The following is a 27,533-nucleotide window of genomic DNA, read 5'->3' on the forward strand; positions in this document are numbered from 1 at the left end:
GGCCGCGCACGGGCACGGCGCGGGCGCCATGTTGGAGCGTCGCTGAGCGCGGGGTCTTGCTGTGAGCGCGGCCCGGTCTGCGCGGGACTGGGGCGGGGGAGCCGCGCCGAGCCGCGGGGGAATCGCCCGGGCGGATCATGGACGTCGAGAGGCTGCAGGAGGCGCTGAAAGGTGGCGGCGAGGCTGGTGGCGGGGGCTGGGGGAGCGGTGTCGCCGCGCTGAGGGGAAGACTGAGGTTCCTGAGACCCTGTGGGGGGAGCGCCCCTCGCTGAGGGCGACGGGTCCCCGCGCTGTGGGGCGGGGGCTGCTCGCTGGGGGAGGGGGTCCCGCCGAGTGGGGAGAGCCTGGGGGTCGCTGTGGGGAAGTGGAGGGCAGAGCCCGCGATCTCCCTACCCAACGACCCTCGGGGCTGCGTGAGGGGGGATCAGCGGCTCTCGGGTCTCCCCGGCTGCCGCCCTGGACTCCCCGGTCTGGCCGCCCCTTCTCTCTCATTCCTCCCCCTTCTCCCGCATCCCGGCTCCTTCCCCCGCATCCCGGCCCAGCCCGGACCTGTCCCCTTCTCCCTCCCCAGCCCTCTCTCTTCTGGGCTCAGCTTGAGGAAATCGGTCTCTTTCTGAGCCGTAGCTGCTCAGAAGAAGTTACAAATCAACTTTCGCTACTCTGCTGCGTGCGGTTTCTCCGCAGGAAAAAATAATAAGTGCTTCCCAGGGCTGAGAAGCTGGTGGAGTTCAGGGGATCAGCCGGAACACTGTGAGAACACAACAGTGTTTGTGTGGGAGCTGTACTGATAGTTCAAGCAAATCGCTAATTATTGTGAATTTTTGTTCTGTCCCATCTTCTTTTACCATTATTTTTGTGTCGTTCTCATGCCAACAGATTTTGAGAAGAGAGGAAAGAAGGAAGTGTGTCCAATACTGGATCAGTTTCTTTGTCATGTTGCTAAGACTGGAGAGACGATGTAAGTGTCACTGTTTTGGTGGTCCTCAGTTGTGACTTAAAACAAATCTTGCATTTTACGTCAATGAGATTCTACCAGGATTCTTTTTTTGTCTGTAGGTTGCTTCAGTAGGCTAAATAAGCTTTCCTCAGTTCCCATTTAATTTTGTATGGATTAATTTAGTTTGCTGATAGTTTGATCTAACGAGGGGAGACTTCTCATATAGGCTTTGCTCTGGGGTGTCTGTCAGGTCTTACCGATCCTACTCAGCACAATAAAAAACCTGTTGCTTTTCCTGGATTTTTGAGAGAGATTCAGTTTTTTTAAGTGGCAAGTTCAGCTGCGGTTGCAGTGTCTGCTATACACTGTTGTATAGCTGTGTTTGCAGTATCTAATGGTGTTGTTTACATGAAGATTTCAGTCGCTCACACTGTTTCTTTCTGGGCTCTGTAGCCATCCCGTGATTGTGTCTGGGCGCTGCCGGTGAAGGGGGGAAGATCCGGCGGTGCTTTTGCAGCCGGGCCGTGTGGGCACCGCTCGGAGCTGCCGTGGTTTTTCAGCTCGGCGGGAGTTTCCCTCGTGCCGCCCTTTCCGGGCCGCTTTCCCGGAGGGTTTCCCGGGAGGTAGCGGAGGGAGCCGCGCTCCTTCCAGGGATCGCTGCTGGTGACTTCCTTGTGGCTCACTATTTGGCAGGAAGGGGAAAGGCTTCCCCGGCTGCGCTGCCGTGGCTGTGCTCACTTTCTGGCGCCCCGGCTGTCTCCTTGTTTTTGAGGCCTAGTGCCAGACTACGGCTCCAGCAGGGGAGATATGCTTTTAGGAGTGTTTTGTGATCAACCAGTGACCTCAGGGGCTTTCTCTGAGTTTCTAGAGTCCCACGAACTTGTAAGAGGTTTTGTAGGTGTTGGTGGTTTATTTTTTTTTTTTGGTAGCTTGCTAGTGCTGCTTGGATTAATGGTTTAGAAAGAAAAGCGAGTTCTGAAATGTACTTTGCTCTTTGAATAGAAGGCTCATGCTCAGCAGGCGTGCACAGCTGTAATGCTTCATGTTTTGGTGTAGTGCTTATTATACAGAGAAAATACACTGCAGTAAGCCCATACTAAAATATGTTTAAGATATTTTTCCTGCTTTCAGGCATTTATTCAGGTTGTTTTTACTGTTTCTGCCACTATGATGTATATTCCAAAGTAAATTTTAAAAAGTGTTTCTACTGGGGCAAGTTCTTGGGAAAATTATTTCCTTTCTGATTTTATTTTCATTTAGGAAATCTAGGTTTATTTCTGTTATTTTTATTTTATTTTTACAAACTTAAACCTGAACTGGGGTCTGTCATCTGATATACAAATCTTGCCTTCTGTGTTTCCAGGGTTTTCTTTTTGGTTTTTTTGAGGTCTGTAGCTCTCTTTAGCCTTCTTAAACCTTTCAGTTGCATTAAATAGTTTTTTAAAAGGTGTTGGATGTCAACATCAGAAATGCCTAATATAGTCTGGAGACAGGCATGGAAATAGTGTTTTAGAATACTAAATTTGCTTCAGATTATCTACCAAAGTCTGTATTTGTTCATCAAACATGTTTGTGTGTTCACTGATGTGTTATGTATCAAAATATCAGGGATAAAATGAGTAAAAATTCAAATCTCCTGGGAATCATTCATATGAAGATTGCTAATGTGCCTTTTAAAAACTTAATGTATTTTTAAGCTGGTACAGCTTGACATGTACAAGTGTTCTGGAATAGGCAAACCTACCAAATGCATGCAAATTTAAAATGCACTAGATAGTCTTTATTTTCACTTATGTAAAAACAACTTTGAGTAATAGAATCTAAGCCAGTAATAAATAGATACTTCGGAGTGAGAAAATATTCATTTGCAGTGACATTTGTTAGGATTTTTACGAAGTTCAGAGTATAGTTTGGGAGGATGGTTTAGTCAGGGGTAATTACACCCATGGTTTGCAGACTTCATTACTGAACAACAATGGATCTTACTCAGTCACAGCCTGTTCCTAATGTAGCAAACAAAAAGTACTGAGGCAAATCAGGACAAGTGAAATGTGAAATATTTTTGTGTTCAGTTGTTAGTTCTAGGAGAGTTGTATCGTCTTCACGGGAGTTCTGACAGCTTTTTAACTTCATCATGAATACTGATTTTTAGAGGATAAACTGCAGTCTGTATCCTGGGGTAAATGCTCTCATCCTCCATACGGTTCCAGTCACAGTTGCAGCAGATCTTGGTTGGTGACTCAGTAAAATTAGTTTGAAAAGGTAGTAATGAAGTAAATTAAAGTGACATTTAGGTTCTCCTCAAAGCCTGATCCCACACAGCTCACCCGGCAGATGGAAAGCACAGGCTCAGGTATGGTCGTTGGGTGTCTCCCTGCCCCCACTTGTTCCAAAGTGCTTATTCATCTGAGGGAGCTGGGAACAGGTAGGTGCAGGTTTAGGTGAGGCTCTGATCTTCCTGGGATTTCTCTGGCAGAAGCCTTGGCTGGTGCTGCCCCTGGGTCAGTGTTTCACTTGGGCTGTTGGACTGCTTCTGCAGCTCCATAGGAACCTGGGGCAGGAACTTCTCACAGTCCTGACTCTTTAGGACAAGGCTCGGTTCATTGATCCACGTGTTGTGTCCTGGTAGCTGGTACTTGCAGCTGGAGAGGTGGTGAAGGGGAGGAACTGAGGGTGAGAGGTGGTGAAGCCACCACTGCAGCTGTGACAAGGCTCTTAGTATCTTTATTCTAATTAGAGGTCTTTTTCACTTACAAGGGAGGTGTGGAACAAAAACATTGCTAATTTTGGTTCTATTATCACTGTAAGCTTAGATGTGTTATCACTGCCATACAGTAAAATTCTGATCATACAATGCCATGCATTCACTTCATCTTTTTGAAGTTGAAGTTTTCCTCTTGCGCAAAGTTAACCATTCACTTAATTGCTGGTGAGATTATAGCCTACATTTACAGAAGCCAGTCTAAACTTCCTTTATTAGAGGTGACAGAAGCAAAAGTCTGATTGCTTGGCTACTATGAAATATTTTTGTTTCTTAACAGTTGCCATGGTAAGACTTAACCTTAGGCGAAATACAATATAAAGTTTGTTGTTCAACCTTTTTGAAGTTGTCTTGAATCTTAGGATTTTTTTTTCTTTTCAGAGGAGTAGCATACTCCTCAATTAACCTGACTTTTTACTGAGATACTAATGTGGAATTTCCTTAGTGAGACCAAGTACAGTCAGGGAAGTTTGTTATAACCTCCTTGTCTCCAGTTTGTAACAGATCAGTGTGACTTGCAAAACTGAATAGAGTGAAGAGAGAGGAGATTTGTTAGTCCTAGTACTTAGCTGTATCTGAAAGACCTCTAGAAACAGGATGAGTTTTTGTGTCCTTTTTTTCATAAGAAATCCACTTATCTATTTTTTCTGAAGTAGAAAGAGCTTTAAGGGATGGGATGGAAATCAGAACATTGCAGTGCTAGAAGTAAAATGCAACAGTGACATTTTTTTGTTGTTTCTAAAGAATTCTTAAAAATAGATAGGAAGATCACTTATCAGTTGTGATTTTGTGTCCTGTATTTAAAATGTTTTCTCTTGCCTCCTAGCAAATTCTCTTGGGTTTAGAGTCACTCTGCCCCTTCAATAGCAAAAACATTTTAAAACCATTTATTTAGGTACTTCACCAAGAAAATCCAATGTGTTGGACTGGAAAGGAAAACTAGATTTTTCTAAAGTGGAAAATAAAACTTAGAAAACTAAAGCAATCAAAAATTTTATGTTGGTTTTTTATGCATTTCTCTCACTCCTGCCCTGGGGCAGGGAACCTATAAAGTGCAGTTTTAATGGCTTACTGTAGTGGAAAGTATAATGCAGAAGCTTACTGCCAGTGAAGGAATTCAGAAAGTAGTGAAGTACCAAAATCTGGAGCAATACAGTTCATAGGCAGAAGTGATTAATTGTAAAATCCTTCTAGGCCTAAGGTAGAGAACACTGCCCAGGATGTGATGCCGTTACACTGGTTCCTCCCCTTAGTGCAGCTTAAACAGCCATTAAAATACATTCTGCTTTTATTTCTTCCTGTAATGAAATTCTTTTGAAAGCTCTAAAATGTTTATTTGAACCTCACCTGAGCCTGAAAAGAGAAGTTGTTTCTCCACATGTTTCCTAGAGGGCCAACATAAGTGGATTTTACAGAGTTTCTTGAGTCAGGTTTAATTCATGTGATTGTAAGTCAAATCTGGATATCAGTACTGTCATCATAGACTAGTTGAAAGTGACTTGTGGAGGTGATCCAGGCAGACCCTGTGCTCAAGGGGAGCTAATTCCAAAGTTAAATAAAATTGATTAGGGCTTTGTGCAGCATTTCTGGAAATCTCCAGTCATGGCAATTCCATAGCCTCAGTTTGGCTCCCTGTTTCACTGCTTAACCATGTGCACTGGGAATAGCGTTTCCCTTGGACTGTCCTGGGCCCAGTGCATGTTAGAAGTGAACCTGTTTCCATCTCCCTGGATGCAGTTAGCTCTTCCCTGGTGAAAGTCAGCAGCTGGATTCCACCAGCAGAGCCTGTTTGAGTTTGAGGCAGTGGTGCAGCAGCCTTGGTCACAGCCCGGGCTGGCAGAGCTTCCCTCCGGCCAGCACGGGGTGCCCTGCTGTGAGCTCTGAGCGCCGGCGTTTGTAACTGGGTGTGGTTGGACTTTGGATCCAGGCACCCCAGGCGCTGCAGCGGAGCTTGAGCTTCACCGGGGCTGCAGCTTTGCCAGGGCTGCTGTGCCTTGCTCAGGTTGAACTACAGCATTCTCTGGTCTTCCCTCCTCGGCAGTCAGTCAGGTGGATCAGGGATGATTTGCCTTTGGTAAATTACATAACTGTAAATGTAAGTTACATAACTGCAGTTCCACCAAAGATAATGGCAAAAATACTTTTGACCTTTTGATGCTGTTTCATGTACTTTATGTAGCAGTGAACTTTTTTCTTATTACACTTTTAAGCTTTTTTTGAATCAGTTTAACTTTTCTAATAGTTTATTACAGTAGTGAAATAGTTTGCTTGCTGTGGGAGAGCTAAATGAAGATACTGTAGCCATGAATTCCTACAAGAATAAGTGCACCGGAGTTTAAGTGCTTTAACTATGTACTGTGAGGGCTTGTATAATATCCTTTTTCTTGTAACAAATGTCTAGGTTTTTTTAGCCATATGTTCTCTGGCTTATTTCACATGCTTAAATTTAAATCTGTTTTTTCCCCTTAAGTACATTCTCCGCTTTTGTTCAATGAGCAGTTTTCTTGCTCGACATGTGTTTGCTAGCATATTTTCTGATTTGGAGACAACTTACTTTCTGGAAATCTTAATGCCTGTTTGGGGAATGTAATTCCTTATGATTTTTTAAAAATATGAAATAAAACAATTCTCAAGTTCCTGCTGTAATAAGCACGATCATATTTTTCTGAAAGAAGTTTCTGTGTGCCTTTGATAGTGTAAGCCTGTTCCATTTCCATGTTCTCAGTAAAGCAAGAGATGTAAGTAAACTTCCTTGCATTGTTGTCCACTATTATTCCTCACTAACTCCATTCCATTCAGCATCTGGAATTACCCCTTACTAATTCCCATTCCACTGACACTGTTTTCTGTTTCATAATCAACTGATGTCTCTTTGGTCAAAAAAGCCTGCTGATGTACCTTTGTCAATGCTAATTTAGCTTCCTTGCTCTTTTACCTCTATTATAAACACAAACTTCAGTGTGTGTGAATTGTGTAACTGCAGTACTTCAGAGCAGTCAGTGGTGATATCAGTGAAATCACTGCTTTGGGAAACACACACTGTTGTAGTGTTTTATTTTAAGTGCTGCCACTTCATATCTATTGGGAGTGGGGTTTACAGTATAAAGGTCAGACTTCAACTGCCATTATAAAGTGTGTGTGATGAACTCAGCATAATAAACATTAGTCTCTATGGAATACACGTGTAAGGAAAGGCAAAAAGTAAACTCATTGCAGCTCTGAGGTTTTTGGGGTGATTGGACTGTTTTAATCACAAACGTAGCTCTTTGCACTTTCGGATTTGTAGTGTTAGTGTGGCTTCCTTCCCTGTTGCTATACACAGTTTGTTCTTGTTAAGCACGTTTCCTGATAATCTTTTTGGCAGCCAGTCCATGTCACTTTGCACAGAAAACCTCCCCACCATGTATTCTCTGGTAGTTGATGCAGTTGCATGTGTTTCTGATGATCACTTTTACTTGTATTCTGTGGTCATCCTTCTCCTCAAACTCACTTCTGTGCCTTGCTTGATAGGATTTGTTGTCACCCTCAGGGATCCTCTTGGTTTGTACCTTCACCTTTCAGTGACGTTGCTGTAGTGGCTGCCTCAGTGTGACCTCTGATATTTTCCAGTGGGCCTCAAATATCTGTTCTGTGCTTGTTAGTATTTCATCTGAAGGACTTTCCCAGGCGTTTGGGTATTGTTCACTCTATATTATACTTCTCAGTGGCAAGGATGTTTTTCCATTTTGACTTTGTAATTGTTGAGCCTTGACCCTCTTCCTGTGTGAAGCTTTTGGCAAGGTTTGTGCCTGATGGCTCCTGGGGGGAAGGGATAAGGCAATAGTGCACACAGAAAGAGGGGTACAAAGCAGCCTGGTTGACTTGGGGAAGGTGGATTATCAATTTGTGGATAAACCAGACTGATGTTGCTTTTCTACAAAGCTGATACATGTCTGGCAGGTTCAGCTTTAGAAATAAAACTGCTTGAAGGCAATGACACAATTTCCATGATGGCAGTACCTGGTGATGCTTGGCTTGGAAGTGACAGGGGAGCATGATGATGCACAAACACCTAATACCTGTGGATTAGGTAGTGAGCTACGGTACACCTTGTCATCCCAAGCTTAACATGTGTCACCTGAACTGCCTTGTGGAGAAGCCAATTGGGTGGCTTTTGTTTCTGGTTTGGAAGGAATCAGTAACAAGTGCAATTTCCTTGATCCCACTAGTACCGCTGTGAGACCTGAGGGAGGCCTGTGGGTTTTTGGGACACTGCATAAGGTGGCAAGCACAGGGACTCACTGCAACAGAGATCCTGGATTAGCTCCACAGGGTGCATTTTCCTAATCTGGTTTCCCAGCTTTATTGCTTGATACAGTAAACATCTGATCATATGATGTCAGTGTGGCCTGCAGCTCCTCTGAGGTGACCAGCTCCTCTAACAGCGACAGCCACACTCAACAGAGGAGCTGCAGCATTTCTTGTGTGGATTTGGTTATTCTGGGCAAACTGGTGATACCTGAAGCAGCATTGGTGTCCTATATTGCTTTCTGCTCTGCTATAAGGAAGTTCATTTTTGAATGAAGAATGTTGTAATCTTGTACTTTTTTGTTCTGTGGACAGTTTTTGACTTTAAAAGAAAATGAAAGGTACTTGAGTTTGGTTTTAGATAACTGTATTCACAAATGTACTTCCTAGAAAATTTTGGACTGAAGTTTTTTTTCTGTTCTGTGGGACAGCTATATTCTGTTAGAGTCAGCTGAATATTTATCAGCAGAGATTAGAATTAGTCCCTTGATGATTACAGATAGTGCTTTAATGTCTTCTTCAGCCGCCTGTTTCCATAAGTAAGTCTTAATCTTTGTTGTTCCTGGCAAGAGCAGTAGTAATTAGCAAGCAGCAGAGGTGAACACTCTCACTTCTGAAGTAGTTGTAGTTCTAATGTCTGACAGTTTCCCTGGTTCTGGAATGAGCTCACTGTGCTCCCAAGGAGAGCAAAGACTGGATTTAGGCTGACAACGATCAGCTAGTGAAAATGGAAAAACACCCCCTGTGCTTGTGGGAAATACCAGTTTTTCCTCCTTTGAACTCTTCAATATATTTTTAATTAAAGTGAAAGGTAACATGAGGTAAAATCCTGCTGAAGATAAAATGTGAGAGTGTTTAATTTTACATGAGTTACCAGGTGAAAGGGAACAGGACGCTCCCTCAGGATGAGTACTTTGCCAGTGTTTTCCCAGCAGGAGCACAGAATTCCAGGAGATTCACCCTACCTGGAGCACCTCAATTTTAAATTGATTGCTCATTGTCGTGGGTTGACACTGGTGCGAAACCAGTGCACCCATGAAAATAAATTTTTCCCAAATAAGAAACACTCATAAAAGATGTAGCTCTTGCTTAAGGCTTTGATTTGATGTTAGGTTGAGGTGTTTGTCTGCTTGCCAGAAGCATGTGAGAGGCCAGTCTCCATTGGTGGACAGGGGATTTTACTGTGTAAATCTGTTGTCATTGTTTGGAATTTCCCCTGTTAATCTGCACTGTGTGAATGGTGAAAAGAGCAGCAAGCGTGCAAAATCATGACCCTAAAATGAATTGCATCAAAATACTGTTAAAATAAAACATGAGAAATAGAAAAATAAGTTCAAAATACAAAGAATATTTCACACAAGAGTGGAATTAGGTGAGGTATGTTCTTTTACCTGATGGGTGCTGCTGCTTAAAGAAATGGCTTAGCTCCCTACTAGTCACATCACACATCTTACTCAGCCTTATCTGCAGCATTAATTTTGTGGTTAGATCAGTGATCTGCCTCACCTCCCTGTGTGTGGGATCACAGCAATGTGTGGGAGCAGCAGAGCAGGCTTGCCCCTTTTGGTGTAGACAAAGGACAAGGTTGAGTGTCTGGTGGGCCAGCAGCCTCCTGCTCTGCACTGAGATGGGATCCCTGTGGGAACTTCAGCATGGCTCATCTCCCTGTTACTGGGAGTGCAATGCTGCAGCTTTTTATCCCAGAAATTTTCAATGGTATTTTCTGAAAAAATTGAAAGCACACCTGTTTAAGAAGCAATCTGTTTATATAATAAATAATGAAATAGTAATTCCTGTATGAAAGCTAACATGTGAAATGGCAACAAGTTGGGATTTTGTCATTTGCTGGTCTGAAAATGCTGGGAATTGTGTTTTACGGGCAGTTCTTAAAATTTTTAACTTGTGCACCCCTTCTGTATAACTGTATGTCCAGGTATCCTTGTTTACAGCCACTGAATAGATCTCAAATATGGGTGTGCTGGGTAAGGTTAGGATTGATACAAAACCATGAAAAGGTGGAGGGAGTAGGAGTAGAACAGAGACACCCGAGGGAAGAGCTGAACGTGGCCTCGGTGTCCACAGGCCTGCACTCCATGGGTTCCCTGGGCAGCTGCAGCTCCCTGGGCTGCTGGAGTGGATCTCTGGGTGCTGCTCCGAGGGCTGAGGCGCTGCCAGGGAGGGGGACAGGACGGGCAGGGGGACAGGACGGGCAGGGGGACAGGACGGGCAGCCCCGGGCAGGCTCCCTCGCTGCCTCCCCGCTGCTGCTTTTTGCACAGCCTGGGGGAAGGGAGCCACGCTGGGGCCGCTCGTGCCTGGCATGAGTTCTGTGCTCCCTGGTGGCAGAAACGGGCCGTGATTCCAGGCTGTGGTAGTGCATGCTGGAGAGTTTGCTGCCTTGCCAGGGGTTTGAACTGGGTATGTGATTGCTGAGTGCACTTCATTTTCTCTGCCTTTTCGCTTTCCAAAGAGTTCTGGAGATCCCATTGATCGACCAGAATAGAAAAGGAATTAACTTGTTTTGGGTGAAACTTTAATTTTGCCTTTGACAGCCTGGGGAAATTACTGTGTCTTAGCGTATATCTTCATCTCCTAAGATCTCTAGAACAAGACACAAAAGAAAAGAAACAGTTACTAAAGTTTGCAAGTTACTTCACTTCAAAACACTAGCAGGTCTCTGTGGGAGTGTCCTGTAAGTCAGCAAAATTGGGGGTTTGGGGGGCAAAGGCAATACCAGTGACTCACATCTCTTGTTCCATGTTATGTGACTCTCTCAAAGATTGTCCTCTGTCCTTCTTTCCTTATGTGTTCTGAGGACATTGCCTTAAAATCAGTTAGCTGGACATAAGTGTTTGCATCCTAAATACGCCAATTTGGTGGGTTTTTATGGGTTGTTTTCTTGTTTGTTTGTTTTTTAATTTCTGCTTGTCAGAGAGCCAATAGTAGGAGAAGTATGGAGAGGGAAGTATTTCCTTTTATTTAGTTCTGGTATTTCTTTTATGGCCTGTTCAATGAACAGAATCAATAGTAGATCTACTTTGGTTTCATTTTATGTTCTGTGTGGTATTCAGCATCTCTCCAAAACAGATGGCATCCTCTTAAAATTTAAATCAAGCAATTTTGTAATGAACTTAAACACTGTGAAATCTGAAGACAGACATCCCACCAGGACTCCTGGGGCTCTTCATGTTTTAAGTACATAGCTGGGTCTCTGGAAGCTTAACATCTCTTCAATATAATGTTTTTCTTAATTAAACCTCTAATCTGAAAGGCAGTTCCAGAAAGATTTATGGAATAATTGCAGTACTTTCATTTCAGGAGTTAGCCTTGTTTCAGGCACTCTGAATTCTTCCTCCAGTTCTTCAGTCAGTTCTAGGTTTTGTCCTGCTTTGCTTCAGTAGGTCTTGCTGGAGTTGAAACCTTAAAATCTGTAGACTTTGTCTAAAGCGGGTGAGGCATATGCACTCCCCCAGGGTTATGTCTGATGTTTTATGTCAGTTTTTAAAAAGGGACATGAGTAAATCAGTGGAGTTGTCTTCTGCACTCCTGGAGACACTTCGTGTCCTGTGCTGCTGTAGAGATGTGCTGTTATAGCAAAGCCTTGCAGTGCTAAATACATGAGAGGGAACCATACAATTTGTTCAACATGGATAGTTTTCACTTAAAAATAGTAGGGATTTTTATCTTTGTCAGGTCTTGCCCAAATAACTTCATTAAATATTTCAGGCTTTTTGCTCTTCTCATTGACACTTCTCTCCCGAAGTGACTATAACAAGTGGCAAAAGAATCAATTACAAAAACTTGTCCAGTGGTCAGAAGAAAATATCAGTTAATTCTCTGACACACAATAGTGCAAATATTGAGCTGGTTCTCTTCCTCCCCAATAAGCATTGTGGTAAGAGAGAAAACTGCTTTCACTTCCTCTAGGACAAGCATTTTGCATAAGCAGGAGATAAGGGAATGGGGGGATGTCTTTTACACTCTGGGAATGATATGATTAGATTATTTCCATGTAAAATGCAATTTTGTTTGGATATGCATGTTTGGAAGGATGAATCCTATGCAAATCACATTAGCAGAGACACAGTCATTCCTGGCAAGCAACTTTGTGCTACTCATTCTTTGAAATCAAAGCATTGCATCAGATTTTGCCCTTCTCTCTGTTTGAGGTGGCCTGTTCCCTGCTGAAGATGCTATTCATCAAGTAGAATTGGTGCATTTCTAAACTTGGTTGATGTTGCTTGGCAAATTCTGTTGATCTGTAGTAATGGATTAGTTCCAAGAGCAAATCATGTAATTCAAGTACAGGTGTGAAATAGATGGATTGCTTTTCTTAGAGAACAGAGCTATTTAGGATTGTGTTCTTCCGTGGCTCTGCTTTGACAGTGTTAGATTGTGTCTAAATTAATCTCTCTTCTTTTTGTTGTTGTTTTTTATTACTCTTCCCTGTGCAGTGGAGATATTTTTGCTGCTTCATCAACTCTCAGTGACTCAGTACTGATATTGCACTGTTCTGACTGGAGTTCCCCATCCCTCCTTTGTGGCTTTCCTTGTAGAGTTTAAGTTTCTTGTCTTCACCTGCTAATTTTGATCCCATTCTGGGGTTTTGTTAGTTATGTGTGGGATTTTTTGAAAAAAATAATTTTATTAGCGATTTTTTTTTTGCATAGTTTGTCATTTAATTTAATCCCTACTGGCTCATTTCATGTCTCATGTCTTCCCTCACCCTTTCCTAGCCTTTTGTCATCTTGTCTCTCTAATTATATGTAAATCTTCTCAAAACTTCCTGATGTTATTTGTATGATTGGCTGTTTGGTCAGGTGCTGTCTGCTTTCCTGATTGACTTTGAAAACACAGCTGAGTGTCTTCAAACACTGAAATGTTTTCCATCCATTTTTCTCTAATGTTTCTAATGTTCAATGAAATGTCAAGGGCAGGGACTGCACTGGGGTGCAATATTAGGGTGTTAAACATCTTCTCATACCTTGAGGCACATTATTAGCATGTATAAAATGTTTAAGTAAGGTAGAAAGACTGAATTTGTTGGACTCTGTGTGAGCTTCCATGCTCTCATTTGTTGCTTGACTTTTAAAGGTGCTTTTTAAAAAACAATTAAATTTTTGAGTTAAACTACCAGCATTTGTGTCTGCCCTGGGAAAATTTGAAATGGGTGGTGTCTGTATGAATACCAGCTGTCGTTCTGCAGTGCTGTGATTGATTGATTGTTCCTCTTCAGCCATTCCTTCGCCTTTGACTCTTTTTTTCTTGTTAGGTGCTTTTTACTTGAAATCAGTTTTTTCCTCTTGGTTTTTTGTATGCCAGAGGAAATAATTTAGGTTGATAAAGGGGAGGATGGTGCAGGAGCTGGTGGGAGGGAAGCAGAGGACTCTTATCATAAGCTGGCATTTTTTCCTAAACTATTTGGAGTATGTGTGGAACTCCAGGCTCATTAGCCCAGGAGAGCTCTTTGTACAGGTACATTTACACAGAGTGACCCAGATGTTGTAGTGAAAGGTGCCTTCATGTACAGAAAATGTATATAACTACAAAGCCATCACTCTCTAAAATGAATGTACACTGAACCAAAACATTTTGGGATCAGCTAATTTTTTAAAGTATTATTTTTGAAGGTGTTGTTTCAGATTATGCAGCGTTTTTTCTTTCAGTGTCTCTAAAAGCTCTCAAAGTTGCTGATACAAATTCCCAAGCTAGTGTAGTGGACAGGAAGAGCATGGTTTGGAAGAAAAGGCTGATTATGTGCAATGCTGAGTGGGAAGAGCAAGTATTCATAAACAAGCCTGCTCTGAAAAAAAGTATGAACAGTATTTTCTCCATGGAATTTCTTCAATTTGTTATTTTTACAGAACTATCTTGTTTATCAGTTATTTTCCAGTGTATAAAACTTAATGAGCCTGTACATAAAGCGGAGAGTAGGAGAATTTTCTTTTGCTTCTATTTGGCTCTTGATCTAACTATAGAACGTAATGACCAAACTTTCTCTTGGTTTTGGGTTCTCACATTGTGTAACAAAGCAGAGAAAATAGAGGTCTTTCTCAGGAAGCTTGTAATACACGTGGAGTATTTTCCTTTTCCTAAAAAACAGATATCTGGCACTTGTTTGTCTCTTCTGTTGTCTGTATTTCTAAGCAACCAATCTTTCCATGATTGAGGATAACTTAAAATTTCTGGAAGTGTAGATAAAGATTGCTTAGATAACTCGTAGGATATGCAACTTTTAATCTTAATATTGTACTGCCAAGCATTTTGACCCATTGTTATGAATGAACTGGTTTTCTCTATGGATGAGACACGTAAGTTTGTGAAGTTCAGCTGATGCCAACTTGTACGTGTCATTTTCATTGACTGGTAAAACAGGAAAGGTGACTTGGCTCTTGTGATACTCACTTTTGGTCACTTCCACTAAGGAAATGGGAACTGAGAAAATCTTACTGTCCCTGCAGAAATAATTTTGTTTTTTTTGGGCAGAAAGGAGTTCATTATTTTAACAACACTGATGTCAGGAGATGCACAGGACAGCTGTGTTTATTGTTTGAATTGCAGCTCTGTCTGAGATTGCACTGAGTGTAACAGTGGCCTTTGAGCAGTTCAGCTTTCCTGCTGCTGCTACTGCAACCCAAGCAGCAGGGAATCCAGCAGTGCTGGGAAAAACTGCTGGAGAAACACAGTGAATGTCTGAGCAGCAAGGCTGTGCTGAGCCCCTTCTGCTGTGCTTACACAGCTTCTAGCAGCAGCTTGTTGGGTTGATTTGAGCTGGTGTTGCTCTGGCTTGGCTAGCTGTGGTCACCTTGTGATTGCAGGATGTGTTTATCCTCAAATTCTGCTGCCTCTGTGTGTAACCTGTCCTGTGTTACCTGGTCAGCAGCCATTTAGCAAGTGGTTTGGAATGCAGGCTGAGAGATGCTTTCTATGTCAGTAGTTCAGTGTGATGCACATGTAAGTTCTTAGCCTTGTTATAATGGGAGAAATACTAATTAAAATTTGTAGCTTAAAATCCAAGTGATAGTTTTCTCAACTTCTCAATATCGGCAAAATGTTACAATCTTTTTTTTCTGTAGTTTCAGCATTGTAAAGGAGCTGGTGGGTGCTGCTTTCAGGCAGTAGATTGCCATTTTAAACCTCATGTTGTTGATTTATTTCAAACACTGATGGGTTAATAGTCTGTGAAAAGATAAGTGTTACTATTTAGCAAGAAATAAATAACAATGAAAACAAAGAGCAGCTCAAGTTTTAAAGTGTGGAAATATATCCAAATGGGATTGTCAAAGAATGTTTAGAATAATAGTGGAATCCCCTTTCATGAGGCAAGTAAAGCTCTTGGGATGCTCTGTGGGGAGTAATCCCACACTGTCATGGGGTTATTTACTGTGGTTGTGGTGTGTTTATGTATTAAATCTGTGATTTGTTACTAACACTTTGGTTTCATGGTGGTAACACTGCAGAATTGTACAGCTTTTTAATTGGTATTTGCAGTAGTAATGTCTGATACTGTACATGGAACACTATAGTATTCTGCTTGGGATGGAGAATGCTGATTGGAGACAATCCAGCTAGACTCAGTGGTGCTCTTTAGTCCATACCATTCCCTTTTGGGACCTTGATATTTATTTATTTATTAATTTTTATTATTATTCACTAAGTCCTGTGATCCCTCCTGTTGTGAGGTGCCTAGGAGTCTCTTGTGAAAGAAAACAGAGGTTTGCTTTCCTTTTTTGGAATTCCCCTATTCTTGCAAAATTTATCATTCCTTTCCTTGAAAGACAAGGGCTTTGTGTTTGGATCTTTATAGATAAACCTCAGCTGTATTTCCTCTCTTTTCATCTCATAATTATTTCTTTGAGACAAAGGAGAAAATTAAGGCAAAGATGATATGGCCCTGCTTTTCTAGTGCAAGCAGGCTGACAGAGCTTCCTTGGCCTGTGGTTTGGGATTTGGGATTTTGGTGGTGCTGGTGCTGGAGAAACAAACATCACCACCCGTGGTTCACAGCACAAATAACTGGGTCAGCCCCACAGAAGGGCAGCTGCTACATGGGGTCAGAAATAGTCAGGGCTGCCAAAGGCAGCCTGTAGAGATAGAGCCTTTGGCTAAATGGTTTTCTGTATGGTTTAATATTGCTTTGAGCAGGAGCTGAAGGGCTGTCCAGGGGCTCACATTTTACACTTGTTCGGTTTGAGCCTGCTCCTACCAGATCGTGTGTGTTACAGATAAATGTCAAAGATCATTTTCTTTCTTTATTGTTGGTTTGTTATTCTCTGTTTCTTCTTTTTCTCTGTGCTGGGGCTGTGCAAGCTCCTGCATCAGGAATAGAAACAAATCGATCCTGAACTAAATCAGTTGCTGCTTTCAAGTGGCTCCCTGTGCTGCTCAGACATGCATGATCCCAGGGAGGCCCTGAATGTCTCCTGTGGCTTCTCTGTGGGGCCATGGGTGGGGAGGGGCTGCCTCAGCACTTGTCTGTTGTACCCAGTGAGAGGGACCTGTTTGCTTGAAAATTTCAAAATCTAGAGTTTTATAAATGATGAAACTTGAAGCTGTAAGGCAGGAAGTAATTTGGAACGATCTAAATAGCTTACTGCTGTGGGAATGTTTATTGGGAGTCAAAGTTGTTTTGCTCAGTTATTTGTCAACAAGTGCCCACTGTGATACAGAAATATCAATACAATGCCTTTTTTAGAAAAAGACTACCATGGCATGTTTTTAAGGTGTGTGGAGTTCCAAAAGGCCTTCGGTAAGGTTTTTGTGAGGGGAGCAGATAATGCTGTGTTATAGTTACTCTATGGATTCCAAACTTGAAACACTTAGTGTTTTGGTGTGGTGGTTTTTTTTTGGTGTGGGTTTTTGTTGGTTGGGTTGGTTTGTTTGTTTGTTTCCCCTTCCACCTCTTATGAGCTCAGTGAAAACTGTAGGCTCCCTTTACATTGTATAGACACGTGTATATTTCACGTTTAGGTTTGCCTTGTCAGTGGATATCGGTTCTTTAAGGAAATGGCCTCCCCTGCTGTTAGTGGCAGTTGATTTGTGTTCCATTGTTCCAGTGTAATTGTTGAAATAGTTACCGTGCTTTAAATTCAGGAAGGAAAACAGCACTGCATTACTTGCCTCGTTTATCTCAGGACTGGCATACCAGGGTGAACGTTGTTATGCAAACATAAACTAGCACTGTTGTTCTTTGGGTTTAGGACTAACTTGCCTGTGTCTCAATGCTTGTGTTTTATGCAGGGTTCAGTGGTCTCAGTTTAAAGGCTATTTTATTTTTAAACTGGAGAAAGTCATGGATGATTTCAGAACCTCAGCTCCTGAACCAAGAGGGCCCCCCAATCCAAACGTGGAATATATTCCCTTTGAAGAGATGAAAGAAAGAATCCTGAAAATTGTCACTGGATTTAATGGGTATGTATCCTTTGTTTTCTATAATCAGGATAACAGACATATTTCCCCTGTTTTTAACATACTAATTTGTACTGTCTCTGTGACTCTTCATTTTGCTTCCTCGAATGGATGAGCAGAAGCAAATATGCACCTTGGAAATACATTGCAGTAGTTTCTGAACTTTATTATTGTGTCACTGAATGAAAAGTGTGACATGCTGTGCTGTCATTCACTTTGTTTTTTTAATATGTAGTTAGTTTTTAAACAGTGCAGTTCAAAGAAGTATCACATTACATTGTGTGCATTTAAGAGGTTAAATAGACAGTAAAGTCAGATTTCTTTTAGTGCATTTTGAAATACCAAATGGAAAGAGGTCTTCTGGTGTTCAGTTCCTGATTGTTTTATGGCAGTTCACTGGCTTGTGAAGAAATCATGCTGTGAGAAGCAGGGTGTGATCAGGAGGCAAAGGTGTACCTGGCTTGGAATTACTAAATTATGCCAGATTCAAATTTATAGCTGAAGTGATACTGATGAAGGACTTGGGGTGTTTGATCTGTTGATGACAGTGTCCTAGATTGAAATTTATCTGTGCCCTTTGCTGGTTTCCTAATTTTGGAAGTTTCTGTTTCCTTTCAAATAAAGCTCCTGATGTTTTTGTCTTATTTGGTGCGTCCTTTTTACTAGCTTTCATAGTATTTTTATTGTTAAACTGGATTACATACTTGCCATAAGCTGAGTCATCCTGCTTGTGGTGCTTGGTGCTTGTTAAGAGACTTTCAGCATTTTTCTCAGCTTATTGATAAATGGGCATGTTCTAAATCTTGCCTTCCTGATACTCTGAAAATTCAGGTTCAGAGGTGCTACTGACATGTCCTTAGTATTGTATTTGATGCTGTATTTATAATTGATAATGTCATTGTTCCATGCTACTTCATTTATTTGCAGTTTAGGAGTCTTAAGTCAGATCTCCTCTTCCCCCCACGATGGCTCTCATGTAGGGGACTTCTAAGAATGTGAAATTCAGCTTGTTCTCAGCTCCCCAATATTTATACCGGGCTGCTTCACTGCAGGAATTTAAAAACAAACCTATCCTTTATGCTCAAGTCTGCCTCTCTCCCGCCTCCCCCAGCTTTTTGTTCATGCTTCGTTGCTCACAAAATGGGTAATGTTCTCCCAGGGACAGCTAATGAATGGGCTGCTGTTATCTGCTGTTGTTCCCAAGTGCACTGAACAAACCTCTGGATGAGGAGTCTGGAGCTTAGGCTGTGCCTGTGCTATTTTCATCCTTTGCTGTAACACTTCAGGGTGCTCAGCTTCCTCATACTTTGCAGTGAAACTCCCAGGCTTTGAGGAAGCGAGCTGCATCCTTAAAGGAAATAATGCCTGGGGATGTTTCAGGATCCGGGATTGCAGAGTGGTTCATTGAGTAAATCCTGTAATCCCCACAGGGAGGATGTGACTGTAAAAGCTGAATCGTGTGGAGATCTGTCCAAAAAGTAGAAGCAGCACGTTTTGGGTTGTGTGATTTGTATATCCAGGCTTCTTTAGAGCTGTGGATGTCAGGGCAGACAAGGAACCTACTTGATGTGACTCTATTATTGGGACATTTTTATTAGTGTTTGTTTAAGAGAGAGGGAAGGAGTTCACTCAAAGTAGCAAATTTGTAAAAACTTTTCATTTGAGTCAAAGAAGTAACACATTAAGAATGACCCCTATTTTGGGGTCTTTCTAGCAGAAGTGCCTTCTAAAGAAAGCACAAACTGGCTCTTTTAACCTGGCTGCATCTTATTTGACATGATGTCTGCACAGGTCTGCAGAGCCAGATTCTCTTTATAATTCTCTTACAATTGCTTTGGAGTAGGAGCTTCTGCCATTTTTTTATCCTTTGTTAGTGAAACAAGGAAGTTCCAAGTTCTAAGTTACTGGGGATCTCTGATGACAGAGAAGTTTCTACAGCATGAATAAAATAGATCATAATCCAAATTTCGTTTTCGGGGGATTTTTTGGCTACAATTTAATATGGCTGTTATAAGTAATTTTCCCAGATCCCTCTTCAGTCCCATCCAAATTAATTTTTGATTTGTAATTCACTCTGGGCTGTAGTGCTGGAAGTGCAGTTTTGAGTGTGTTGGTATTGAATTTTAAGTGGTTACCTTAAATAGGCAGATCAGGACTATTCATGCAGCTCCTGTGCTGAGCTAATTAAATTTCTGAGTATTTACAATCAGTTCTCGTACTGCTCACAAACTTTGCATTGGTGTCCCTTTATAGACTTACACCAATTTAAATTGCTTCTTTTTTAAAATCACCTTGTTGAACTATTTAAAAAAAATCGTTTTTTCACCAGAAGGAGTTCCTGAGGTGAAGTTAACTTTGGGTTTTGTCAACTAAAAGCATTTGTAAATGTTGAAGGAGTTCCATGCAGAGGGGTGATTGTGTGACACCGGGTGCCATCTGCTGCTCAGTGCGCGAAGTTCACTTTGCTGGGAAGAATTTGGAAGGAATTGAGTTTGCTTTTGCCTTTTTCTTTTTAACTTGTGTTAGCTGAGAGTAAAATAGAAACACAGCTTTTCCTTCTGGAGTTAGTTGCAAACGGCACATTTCTTGAATTTTCTGTCGTACCTGGGGAATTAGCACTGCATTGATGTTCCAAAACACTTAATGTCGCAGTCATCCAGGGGACCAGTTAAAAGTACAGCTAAACCCAAATTTGCCAGGTACTGATTCCCCAGGATGTCTTACAGATCTGGCTGATGGAGAATAATTTAAAAATGTGTATGTTTTTGTTTCTGTTGAATAAATGGATTTTTGAACAGACTGTCTATTCTATTAAAAATAACAAAATCTCTTTAATTATGAATTTCCAACCCAAAACCAAAATGACCATCACAAGAAATAGTAATATCAACTTTTATCTATATGGAAAGATTAACAGATCAAGTAAATTCTTTGTGACTTAAAAGTTGGGAATTTTTTTAAAAGAAGGCACTGTGCAGAAGCTGAATATTGTGAGTATGGACTTGATCTTAAAGGTCTCTTCTAAACTTGATGATTTCATGAAGAATTTGGGTGTCAAAGATTGCTGGTTGACCAGTGAAGAGCAAGGGAAGGGAAATAATAATGCCAGAACTATTGTCAAGCTTAAGAGCCTTCATGTAATAAACTGAATTGGAAGGAACACTTGTTCCTGTGGTTTTTCTGGTTTGTTGAGGATTAGGACTTCCTCAGTAACATGATGTACAGGCAGTTCTGGAAAACATAATTGAATTGTTGATACTTAGTCACTCTCTGAGTACTACCGGCTTTTAGTTAAAGTGAAGTGTCATGTGGGACGATGAACTGGAGCTGTGCTGACCTCTTTCCACTGAGCTGGTGGAGATCTGGGCATCTCTAATGTGGCTTTTCAGCTAATGAGCAAAGCTGGAGATCCAGGCGGAGTTAGCTCATGACACAGGCTGGAGATACCATGTACTGAATTCCTCAGAAACTAATCAACACAGAATTTGGTCCAAAATTTACAGTATAGGGATATACACAAACATGCATGTCAGTCTGGATTGATGCTGCTCTGGGTTTGGTGTCAGTTGTATTCCCAACCACAAAATGCTTCATAAACATTGTATTCTATCAGATATTCTTCTTAGACAACTTTTTAGATGTTTATGGCTTCAACTTCCAATAGTTAACTATAAAAATGCATGGTACTTCATAATTTTACTGAACTATTTTGACAGAAATTTGTTAAAATGTGACACTGAACTTGGATTGAAAGTGTGTGACGCCTCAGGTAACTGGGAATTGTTTGTAAAGTGTTGTTTGTCTGAAAGGTCAGTTTCTCATTTCACCAGGGATGAAACTGAGTGCAGAATTGCCAAAACCAAAAATGTGTTTATGTGGTTCCTATGGGCTTATACATCACCTATTATTATTACTATTACTTATTTTTCCTGATCTGTTCCTTGATAGATGAGTACATTGTCCAGTTGTTGCAAAATAGGTTATTTGTAACAGCTGAATTATAATGGTTCTACTAATTCCAACATTTACTGCTTCTTCTGTAACTGTGTTTTGTAAAACCTGAAATAAACTACAAGTTGAGACGTTTTTAGCTCTAGTGTGTCAAATTTGTTTTGAATCCTTTACAATTTCTGTTCTGTGTATTGGAATAGTACAGTCAGAAAGTTTACTGTTGATGATCTGATTTCCTTTTCATTGTTTAAATGAATCCTGTGAGTTGTGGGATGATGCGTTTAGGATTCAACTTGCTTTTTGTGGTGGTGAGCAAAGGAAACAGCTTTGTATAAGATAGGGGGAAATAAAGCCTTTTGGGGTCACCCAGGATTGCTCATGGTTACAAATTCCAGTACTGGTTTTGTTCCACCTTCTCAGTAAGGGCAAGAAAGTGATAATGTTGTTGCTTCCTAACAGTTGTACTTATTAAAATAAAATTAAATTGTTACAAATCTATTTCATTGCAGCATCCCCTTCACTATCCAGCGACTCTGTGAGTTGCTGACAGATCCTAGGAGGAATTACACAGGAACAGACAAATTTCTAAGAGGTGTGGAAAAGGTAAGTATTTTTCTGAGAGAGAACACAGATCCACAGTCACAGCCACCAATTAAAAACTTCCCAATTGCTCCCAAAGGTCTGCTGCTTTCCTTGGGGCTCAGAGCCAAGGTACAGCTAATGGCTGCTCTTAAATGTCTGAGTTTGTTTCATAGCTTTCAGCAGCAAAAAGCAGTTTTAAAAATAACTGCAGACAAAAATTAATCTCAGTGCTGCAACTGCTGTGTTTCCCAATCACTCTGTAGTTTTTGGAGGGTGGCAGTTTTTGTATTGAGTCCTAGTTAAAAATGATCAGATGAAATACCCCGAATCATTTGATCAGGAATTTCCTCCCACATTTGGTTTCAGAGTAGATCCAGAGGTGAAGAAGAAGGGAGGCCCCTTCCTTCCAGCGCTGTTTGTTTCAGTATTTAAATCCTGTGCTGTAGCAGAGTGTGCCTTCAGAAGAGCACACAGGTGTCTTAACTGGCAGTTTATAGCTTGGATCAGAACGTGGGATCCTTCAGAAGCCAGGAACAGACTTTGAGAATGTGGTTCCACAATAGGATGCTTCAGTATATCTGAATACTTTGTTCTCCAGAGATCCCTCAGTTAAAAATTACAGACACTCAGGCCTGAGGCTTAATGTGCTGGTCTTGTTAGGACAGTAACAAACTTAATAAAATCCTGAATTTTAGTGTAATTGTGGCCTGACCTTGTAAGAGGGAGCAGAGGTATTTCAACAGATAGAACCAAAATCCTGTAACTCTTAAAAGTTCTGGGATGATGTCAAGAGCTGAAGCTTCTGTTTCTGAACTGCTGATGTGTTTGTTGTTTGTATATTACAGAATGTCATGGTTGTCAGCTGTGTATATCCATCTTCAGAGTGAGTATAAATCCTCTTTCCCATGAAACTTCATGTTGTGTTAGTAACAGGGAGGATGCATGTGTGTGTCTGATGTCTCTGTCTTGCTGTCAGTAGTTGTATCTAAAAGCCAGACATGCAGAGTTCAGGTTTTGTTATCAATAGTTCAGTCAGCAGCAGGAATGGTGCCTGCTAGTGTAATAGTTTGGGAATAAATAAAAAGCCCTTGGGGACTGACAGTGGGGGCTTTGTCAGTTTGGGATTGGGAAATTCTGTGCAAACAAGCTTGAAGTGATTTAAAGTTCCTTTATTCATAACATTTTGTTGTTGTTCTGTTTGTTAGGAAAAATAATTCCAGTAGTTTAAATCGGATGAATGGTGTTATGTTCCCCGGGAATTCACCAGGGTACTCTGACAGGTGAGTTTAGCTCCCGGGGTTAACTTTTAGTGGATCAAAGCAGTGAAGTTCTGGGAATAAGCACCCTTAAAAATGAGGTGTGACATGGGATAATGGGGAATGGGGATAGAGGAAGCATGAGCATGTATGCCATGTACTCTGTATTTTCATCTAACCTCATTGTTGAGAACTTTGTTGTGTTATTTAAATTTTTTTATCAAATCTGCACATTGCAGGCGAGGAGCGTTTTATTCAATATAAAACAGCAAAGCCCCTCATCTATTTGTTTAGTTTTGTTGGTCTTTTAAAGGAAGGGTATAACTACTTTCTGCCAAGTAGGAACAAACGACTTAGCTGAAAGGCTGGATTAACTTTTGGTTATTATTTTTAAAGATCGAATGTAAATGGCCCTGGGACCCCCAGACCCGTGAGTCGGACGAAGGTTTCGTTGTCAGCTCCCATGACAACCAACGGTTTGCCAGACAGCTCAGAGCATAAAGAGCCCAGCTTGCAGCAAGCAGAGGAGAAGAAACACAGGTTTGTCAGGAGGAGTGTATTTGAAGCTCAGGGTTTTTATTTATGTTTTAAAAATAGTTTAAAAAAGACTGACCCTCTAAGGGATGCACAATAGAATCTGAAATCAGGAGTGATGACTTTGAGGTTTTATTATGTAGTAAGTGGAGCAAATTCTGTTGTTAGCACCTAATATGTTTAAATCAAAGGGGTTGCTACTTTTTTCTTAAAGTGTGACAAGATACAGAATGTTTGTCTTCAATAAAAGCTACATCTGGTTTTTTTGCTTGTAGCGAATCACCAGCATCTGAATCAGAAGGTGCTCAGAGCAGCCCGGTGAAAAATAAGCACTCTGAGGATGATCCTGCAGAAGCAGAAGGACATGAGGTAAAAAGACTTAAATTTGACAAGGAAGGGGAAGCCAGAGATGCACCAAACCAAACTGCCTCCAGTGAAGTCTCTTCAGGCATGGGGGAAGAGACAGAAGCATCCTCTACATCTCAGGATAAAGAAAAAGATGCTTCCTGTGCCAGACAGCACTGTACAGAGGAAGAGGAGGAAGGTATTTCAGCTTTCACTGTTGTCTTTTACTTTCAAGGAGTTGGGATTTTCTTTGCTGGAGTGCTGTGGGATTGCTGAAGGTCCCCAGTTGTGCTTAAAGAAGAGCTGCTTGTTTGTGCTTCAATTTTACATCATTTAGCAATTCTGTGACTTCTTTTTCCTTGGTCCTGTGCTCAATTTGAAACTTACACAAGGGTACTTAAAATCTTCTGAGGCCATGAATTAGATCAGGGTGCACCAAGAATTCGAGAATCCCTGTGTTAGGCTAACATCAGGTGTTCTCATCCTTTCTCCGGAACGGGGATGGGTCATAGCTCTGTCTTTATTAATTATGGAATTTATTAAAATACAGATATAAATTTATGTTCTTTCACTGAGGAGACTGAGCAACAATATCTCCATAACCTATTTGAACAGTAAAAATTATCTCACTGTAGGGCAGGCTCCGTGCCTAAGTTAAAAAAAAAAAAAAAAAGTAAATAACTGTAGTGAAGAGACTAATCTATTTTTTCCATATTCTTCAAAGTTTCCTTTGAATTATTTTTCGTGGCTCATATATTTGTGCAGTGTTCTGTAGATCATGATGGCTGTGCACCTGAAACAGCCATGGCTTCATAATTTCCAGGAAACTGCTTCTGAAAGCAAGTGGAGGATGTGGGGAAGCCAGAAAAAGTTCTTTCTTAAACTTTGTGTTTATCCAGTGAAACTTAACTAAGTGAAGCTACCTGTTAAATAAAATAACTTTTTTTAAATTGTATGTTGGGATAGTTTGGATATCCTGACAGAGATTGCTCTGATTCTTTACATCTGCTAATAAAATTGGGGTTTGTCTATTTTTCCTGTCCTCGGCTGGGCTTTGGAAGTTCTGCTCAGCATAGCTTGGAGAGGAAAGTAGCATGATCAGGGTATGTTGGAAAATCCCGTGGTAATGCTGTACTTTCTTTGTTCCTAGAGTCCTTCATGTCTCCCAGAAACGTTGGTCCGGACAGAAAAGATCAAGACAAAGACAGTGACTCCTCGAGTGTGGCTGAAGAGAGCTCTGAGGAGAACAATCAGATGGAGGAGTCTGAGCAGCCACGGGCAGAGAAGGATTTGCACTCGGCTGACAGTGACATCAGTGCACCTGCCACCAGTGGAGCTGACTGCAGTGACACGGAAGAGCTGGGGTCCTATGCTAGTGAAACTCCAGAAAACTCCTCAGAGACCCCGATGGAAAACAGTGATGAAGCCACAGAAGCTGCAGATGAACCTATGGAGCAAGACTAATTTAAATAAACTTAGAGGCAGTATTTTCCATAAGGCTCCGGTTTTACACTGTATAAATAATTTTATGTAATAAAGTGGACCTTTAGTTTTACAAAAAGAAGCAGGTTGTAAAATAAACTTCTCCATGGATTGAACCTTGAAAGAGTTGTACATGATAAGAACTGTGAATACCAGCTCCTTCAGGTCCTGCTTACCGCTGAACTTTCGTTTGGTCAAATCAGTGGTTTGTGTATAGTTTTTTTTATTTAGAATAAAAGTTTTTAAACTGGAAGGTAATTATAATTTTGACAACTTTTTTGGAGATCACCACACCTAGTTGTATGTAAGCAAGAAAGCTTTTTGTCTTGTCTTTTTCTGACAGCTCTAGCAGTTACTTCATATTTTGGTTACAGTTTCAACATTTGACATGTCAAATTTGGGGTTTCAGGCTGGTTTCCGGATTTTTATTTGAATACACACCAAGAAACCTTCTGTTGTGTGTTTCAAATGTGTTCCATTTCACACACACATCTCCACACAGCATGCACACCTCTGTGTACCCTCACTGTTCTAAGGGGGAAAGGGTATATTTTTCTGTTTCTATAAAAGATAAATACAGCAAATACTTTTTCTATAGGAAAAGACTGAGTTCACCTCTCAAGGCACTTTGCTTTGCCTCTGGAAAAACAAAACACATGAAATCTGGCCCATATGAAACCCTGAAAAATACTAACGTTGTTGAAAACACCAGAGTAAACACATTCCAAGAGAACTGTTCCAATGACAACACTTTTGTATACTTCTGAGGTGCCTGAGTGAAAGGAGTTCGTTTATTTATGAGAAAATGTGCTTTATGTTCAGAACGTTGTAATCAAAACATTAGCTTAAACTTTTGTAGAAGAAATGTTTGAAAATAAAATACCTTGGAAGAAATGAGCAGGTATTTGCCTTTTTGAGTGCTTCTTGGAGCTTGTGAATATTGTAGAGAAGTCTCAGAGTTCCTCCAAGGTTTGCAGGTGGCATCGGGCTGATCACACCACTGGATGGGAAGGACGGAGCTGTGACCCTGGTCATGTTCCTGAGCTGCAAGGGTTAGGGGTGCAGAGGAGTCACCACGATTTGTATAACATTGAAAGTGAACTAAATATTTTTGAACATGCTACTTTGACAGCCAGTGTTACATTTTTTTCAAACCAGCTCAAAGCACAAACTACTGCTTTAAACTCAATATTTTCCAGTTCCCATATTTAAAGACATGCAAGCTGCAACCTCCCAGTCACAATTACTGGCTGCCAAATTTATACCTGTTTCTTCAACTGTACCTTTTTGATATTTAGAATTTTTAAATTTCTGTAAAGTAGATTTTTTGTAGATTGTAATGAGTGCTCACTGCCATTGTGAAACGGTATATAATTGTATAATTCCTGTGTGTAAACTGAATGCTTGGGCTTTCAATACAGTATTCATATAAAGCAATAAATATTAATGTTATGAAATATCTGAGTACATTTTTATCACACTTGTCCCTCTTTGGTTTTAAGTTCATGTACCTGAAGTACAAAAATGACCTCTAAAATGCATGCTGATAGTTTCTTGTACTACATGGTCTGCTTTATATTGTTTGGGGGAAATTTAGGTTTTGGTTAATACCAGAATTAATTTGGCTCAGCTGGACTATTTATAAAGTATTTCTTGGTGATGTTACCTATCAAGCTGTGAGCAGACAGGATTCAGGGAGATGCTTGCAAAAAAAAAAAAAATCTTGATCGAGATCCCCTTGCAGAAGGAAAATTGTACTTTGACTCATTTTCATTGTGCTGAAGGGTTGGATGTGTGTTATAAAATTAAAGGACTGAACCAATATATTGAAATTAGGAAAGTTTAAGAATATAGTGACATCTTACACTTCTTTTTTTTTTTAACATTTTGCCAATGAGAAAATTTTAAAATTTCTAAGTTTAGAGATTTCGGAAATTTTCTTTAGATTGTTTATTTGTGACAATATTGTCAATAAACTTGTTCTTTAAGCA

The 27,533-nt window shown here is 40.8% G+C and overlaps 1 protein-coding gene across 3 annotated transcripts; it reads left to right on the top strand.

Moving 5' to 3' along the window:
- Nucleotides 1-27,533, top strand: PPP4R2 (protein phosphatase 4 regulatory subunit 2). Of its 3 annotated transcripts, XM_068202308.1 has the most exons (9): nucleotides 1-171; nucleotides 877-958; nucleotides 17,225-17,395; nucleotides 21,853-21,946; nucleotides 22,771-22,808; nucleotides 23,131-23,205; nucleotides 23,578-23,721; nucleotides 23,991-24,259; nucleotides 25,211-27,533. In XM_068202308.1, the coding sequence occupies exons 1-9, from the start codon at nucleotides 138-140 to the stop codon at nucleotides 25,522-25,524; spliced, it is 1,221 nt and encodes a 406-aa protein (XP_068058409.1). In that variant the 5' UTR covers nucleotides 1-137; the 3' UTR covers nucleotides 25,525-27,533. The 3 variants fall into 3 exon arrangements, with proteins under 3 accessions (XP_068058409.1, XP_068058410.1, XP_068058411.1); XM_068202309.1 differs by lacking the exon at nucleotides 877-958 and having other exon boundaries at nucleotides 42-171; XM_068202310.1 differs by lacking the exons at nucleotides 1-171; nucleotides 877-958 and adding an exon at nucleotides 1,691-1,819.

Source organism: Anomalospiza imberbis, chromosome 11 (genome assembly GCF_031753505.1).
Source record: "Anomalospiza imberbis isolate Cuckoo-Finch-1a 21T00152 chromosome 11, ASM3175350v1, whole genome shotgun sequence".
Lineage (NCBI taxonomy): Eukaryota > Metazoa > Chordata > Aves > Passeriformes > Viduidae > Anomalospiza > Anomalospiza imberbis.

Excerpts from the sequence above, each read along its gene's own strand:
- PPP4R2 (XM_068202308.1), top strand. The coding sequence starts at position 138 with ATGGACGTCGAGAGGCTGCAGGAGGCGCTGAAAG. Across the intron at positions 172-876 it reads GCTGCAGGAGGCGCTGAAAG|ATTTTGAGAAGAGAGGAAAG; the intron begins GTGGCGGCGAGG and ends TCATGCCAACAG. Across the intron at positions 21,947-22,770 it reads TTCTAAGAGGTGTGGAAAAG|AATGTCATGGTTGTCAGCTG; the intron begins GTAAGTATTTTT and ends TGTATATTACAG.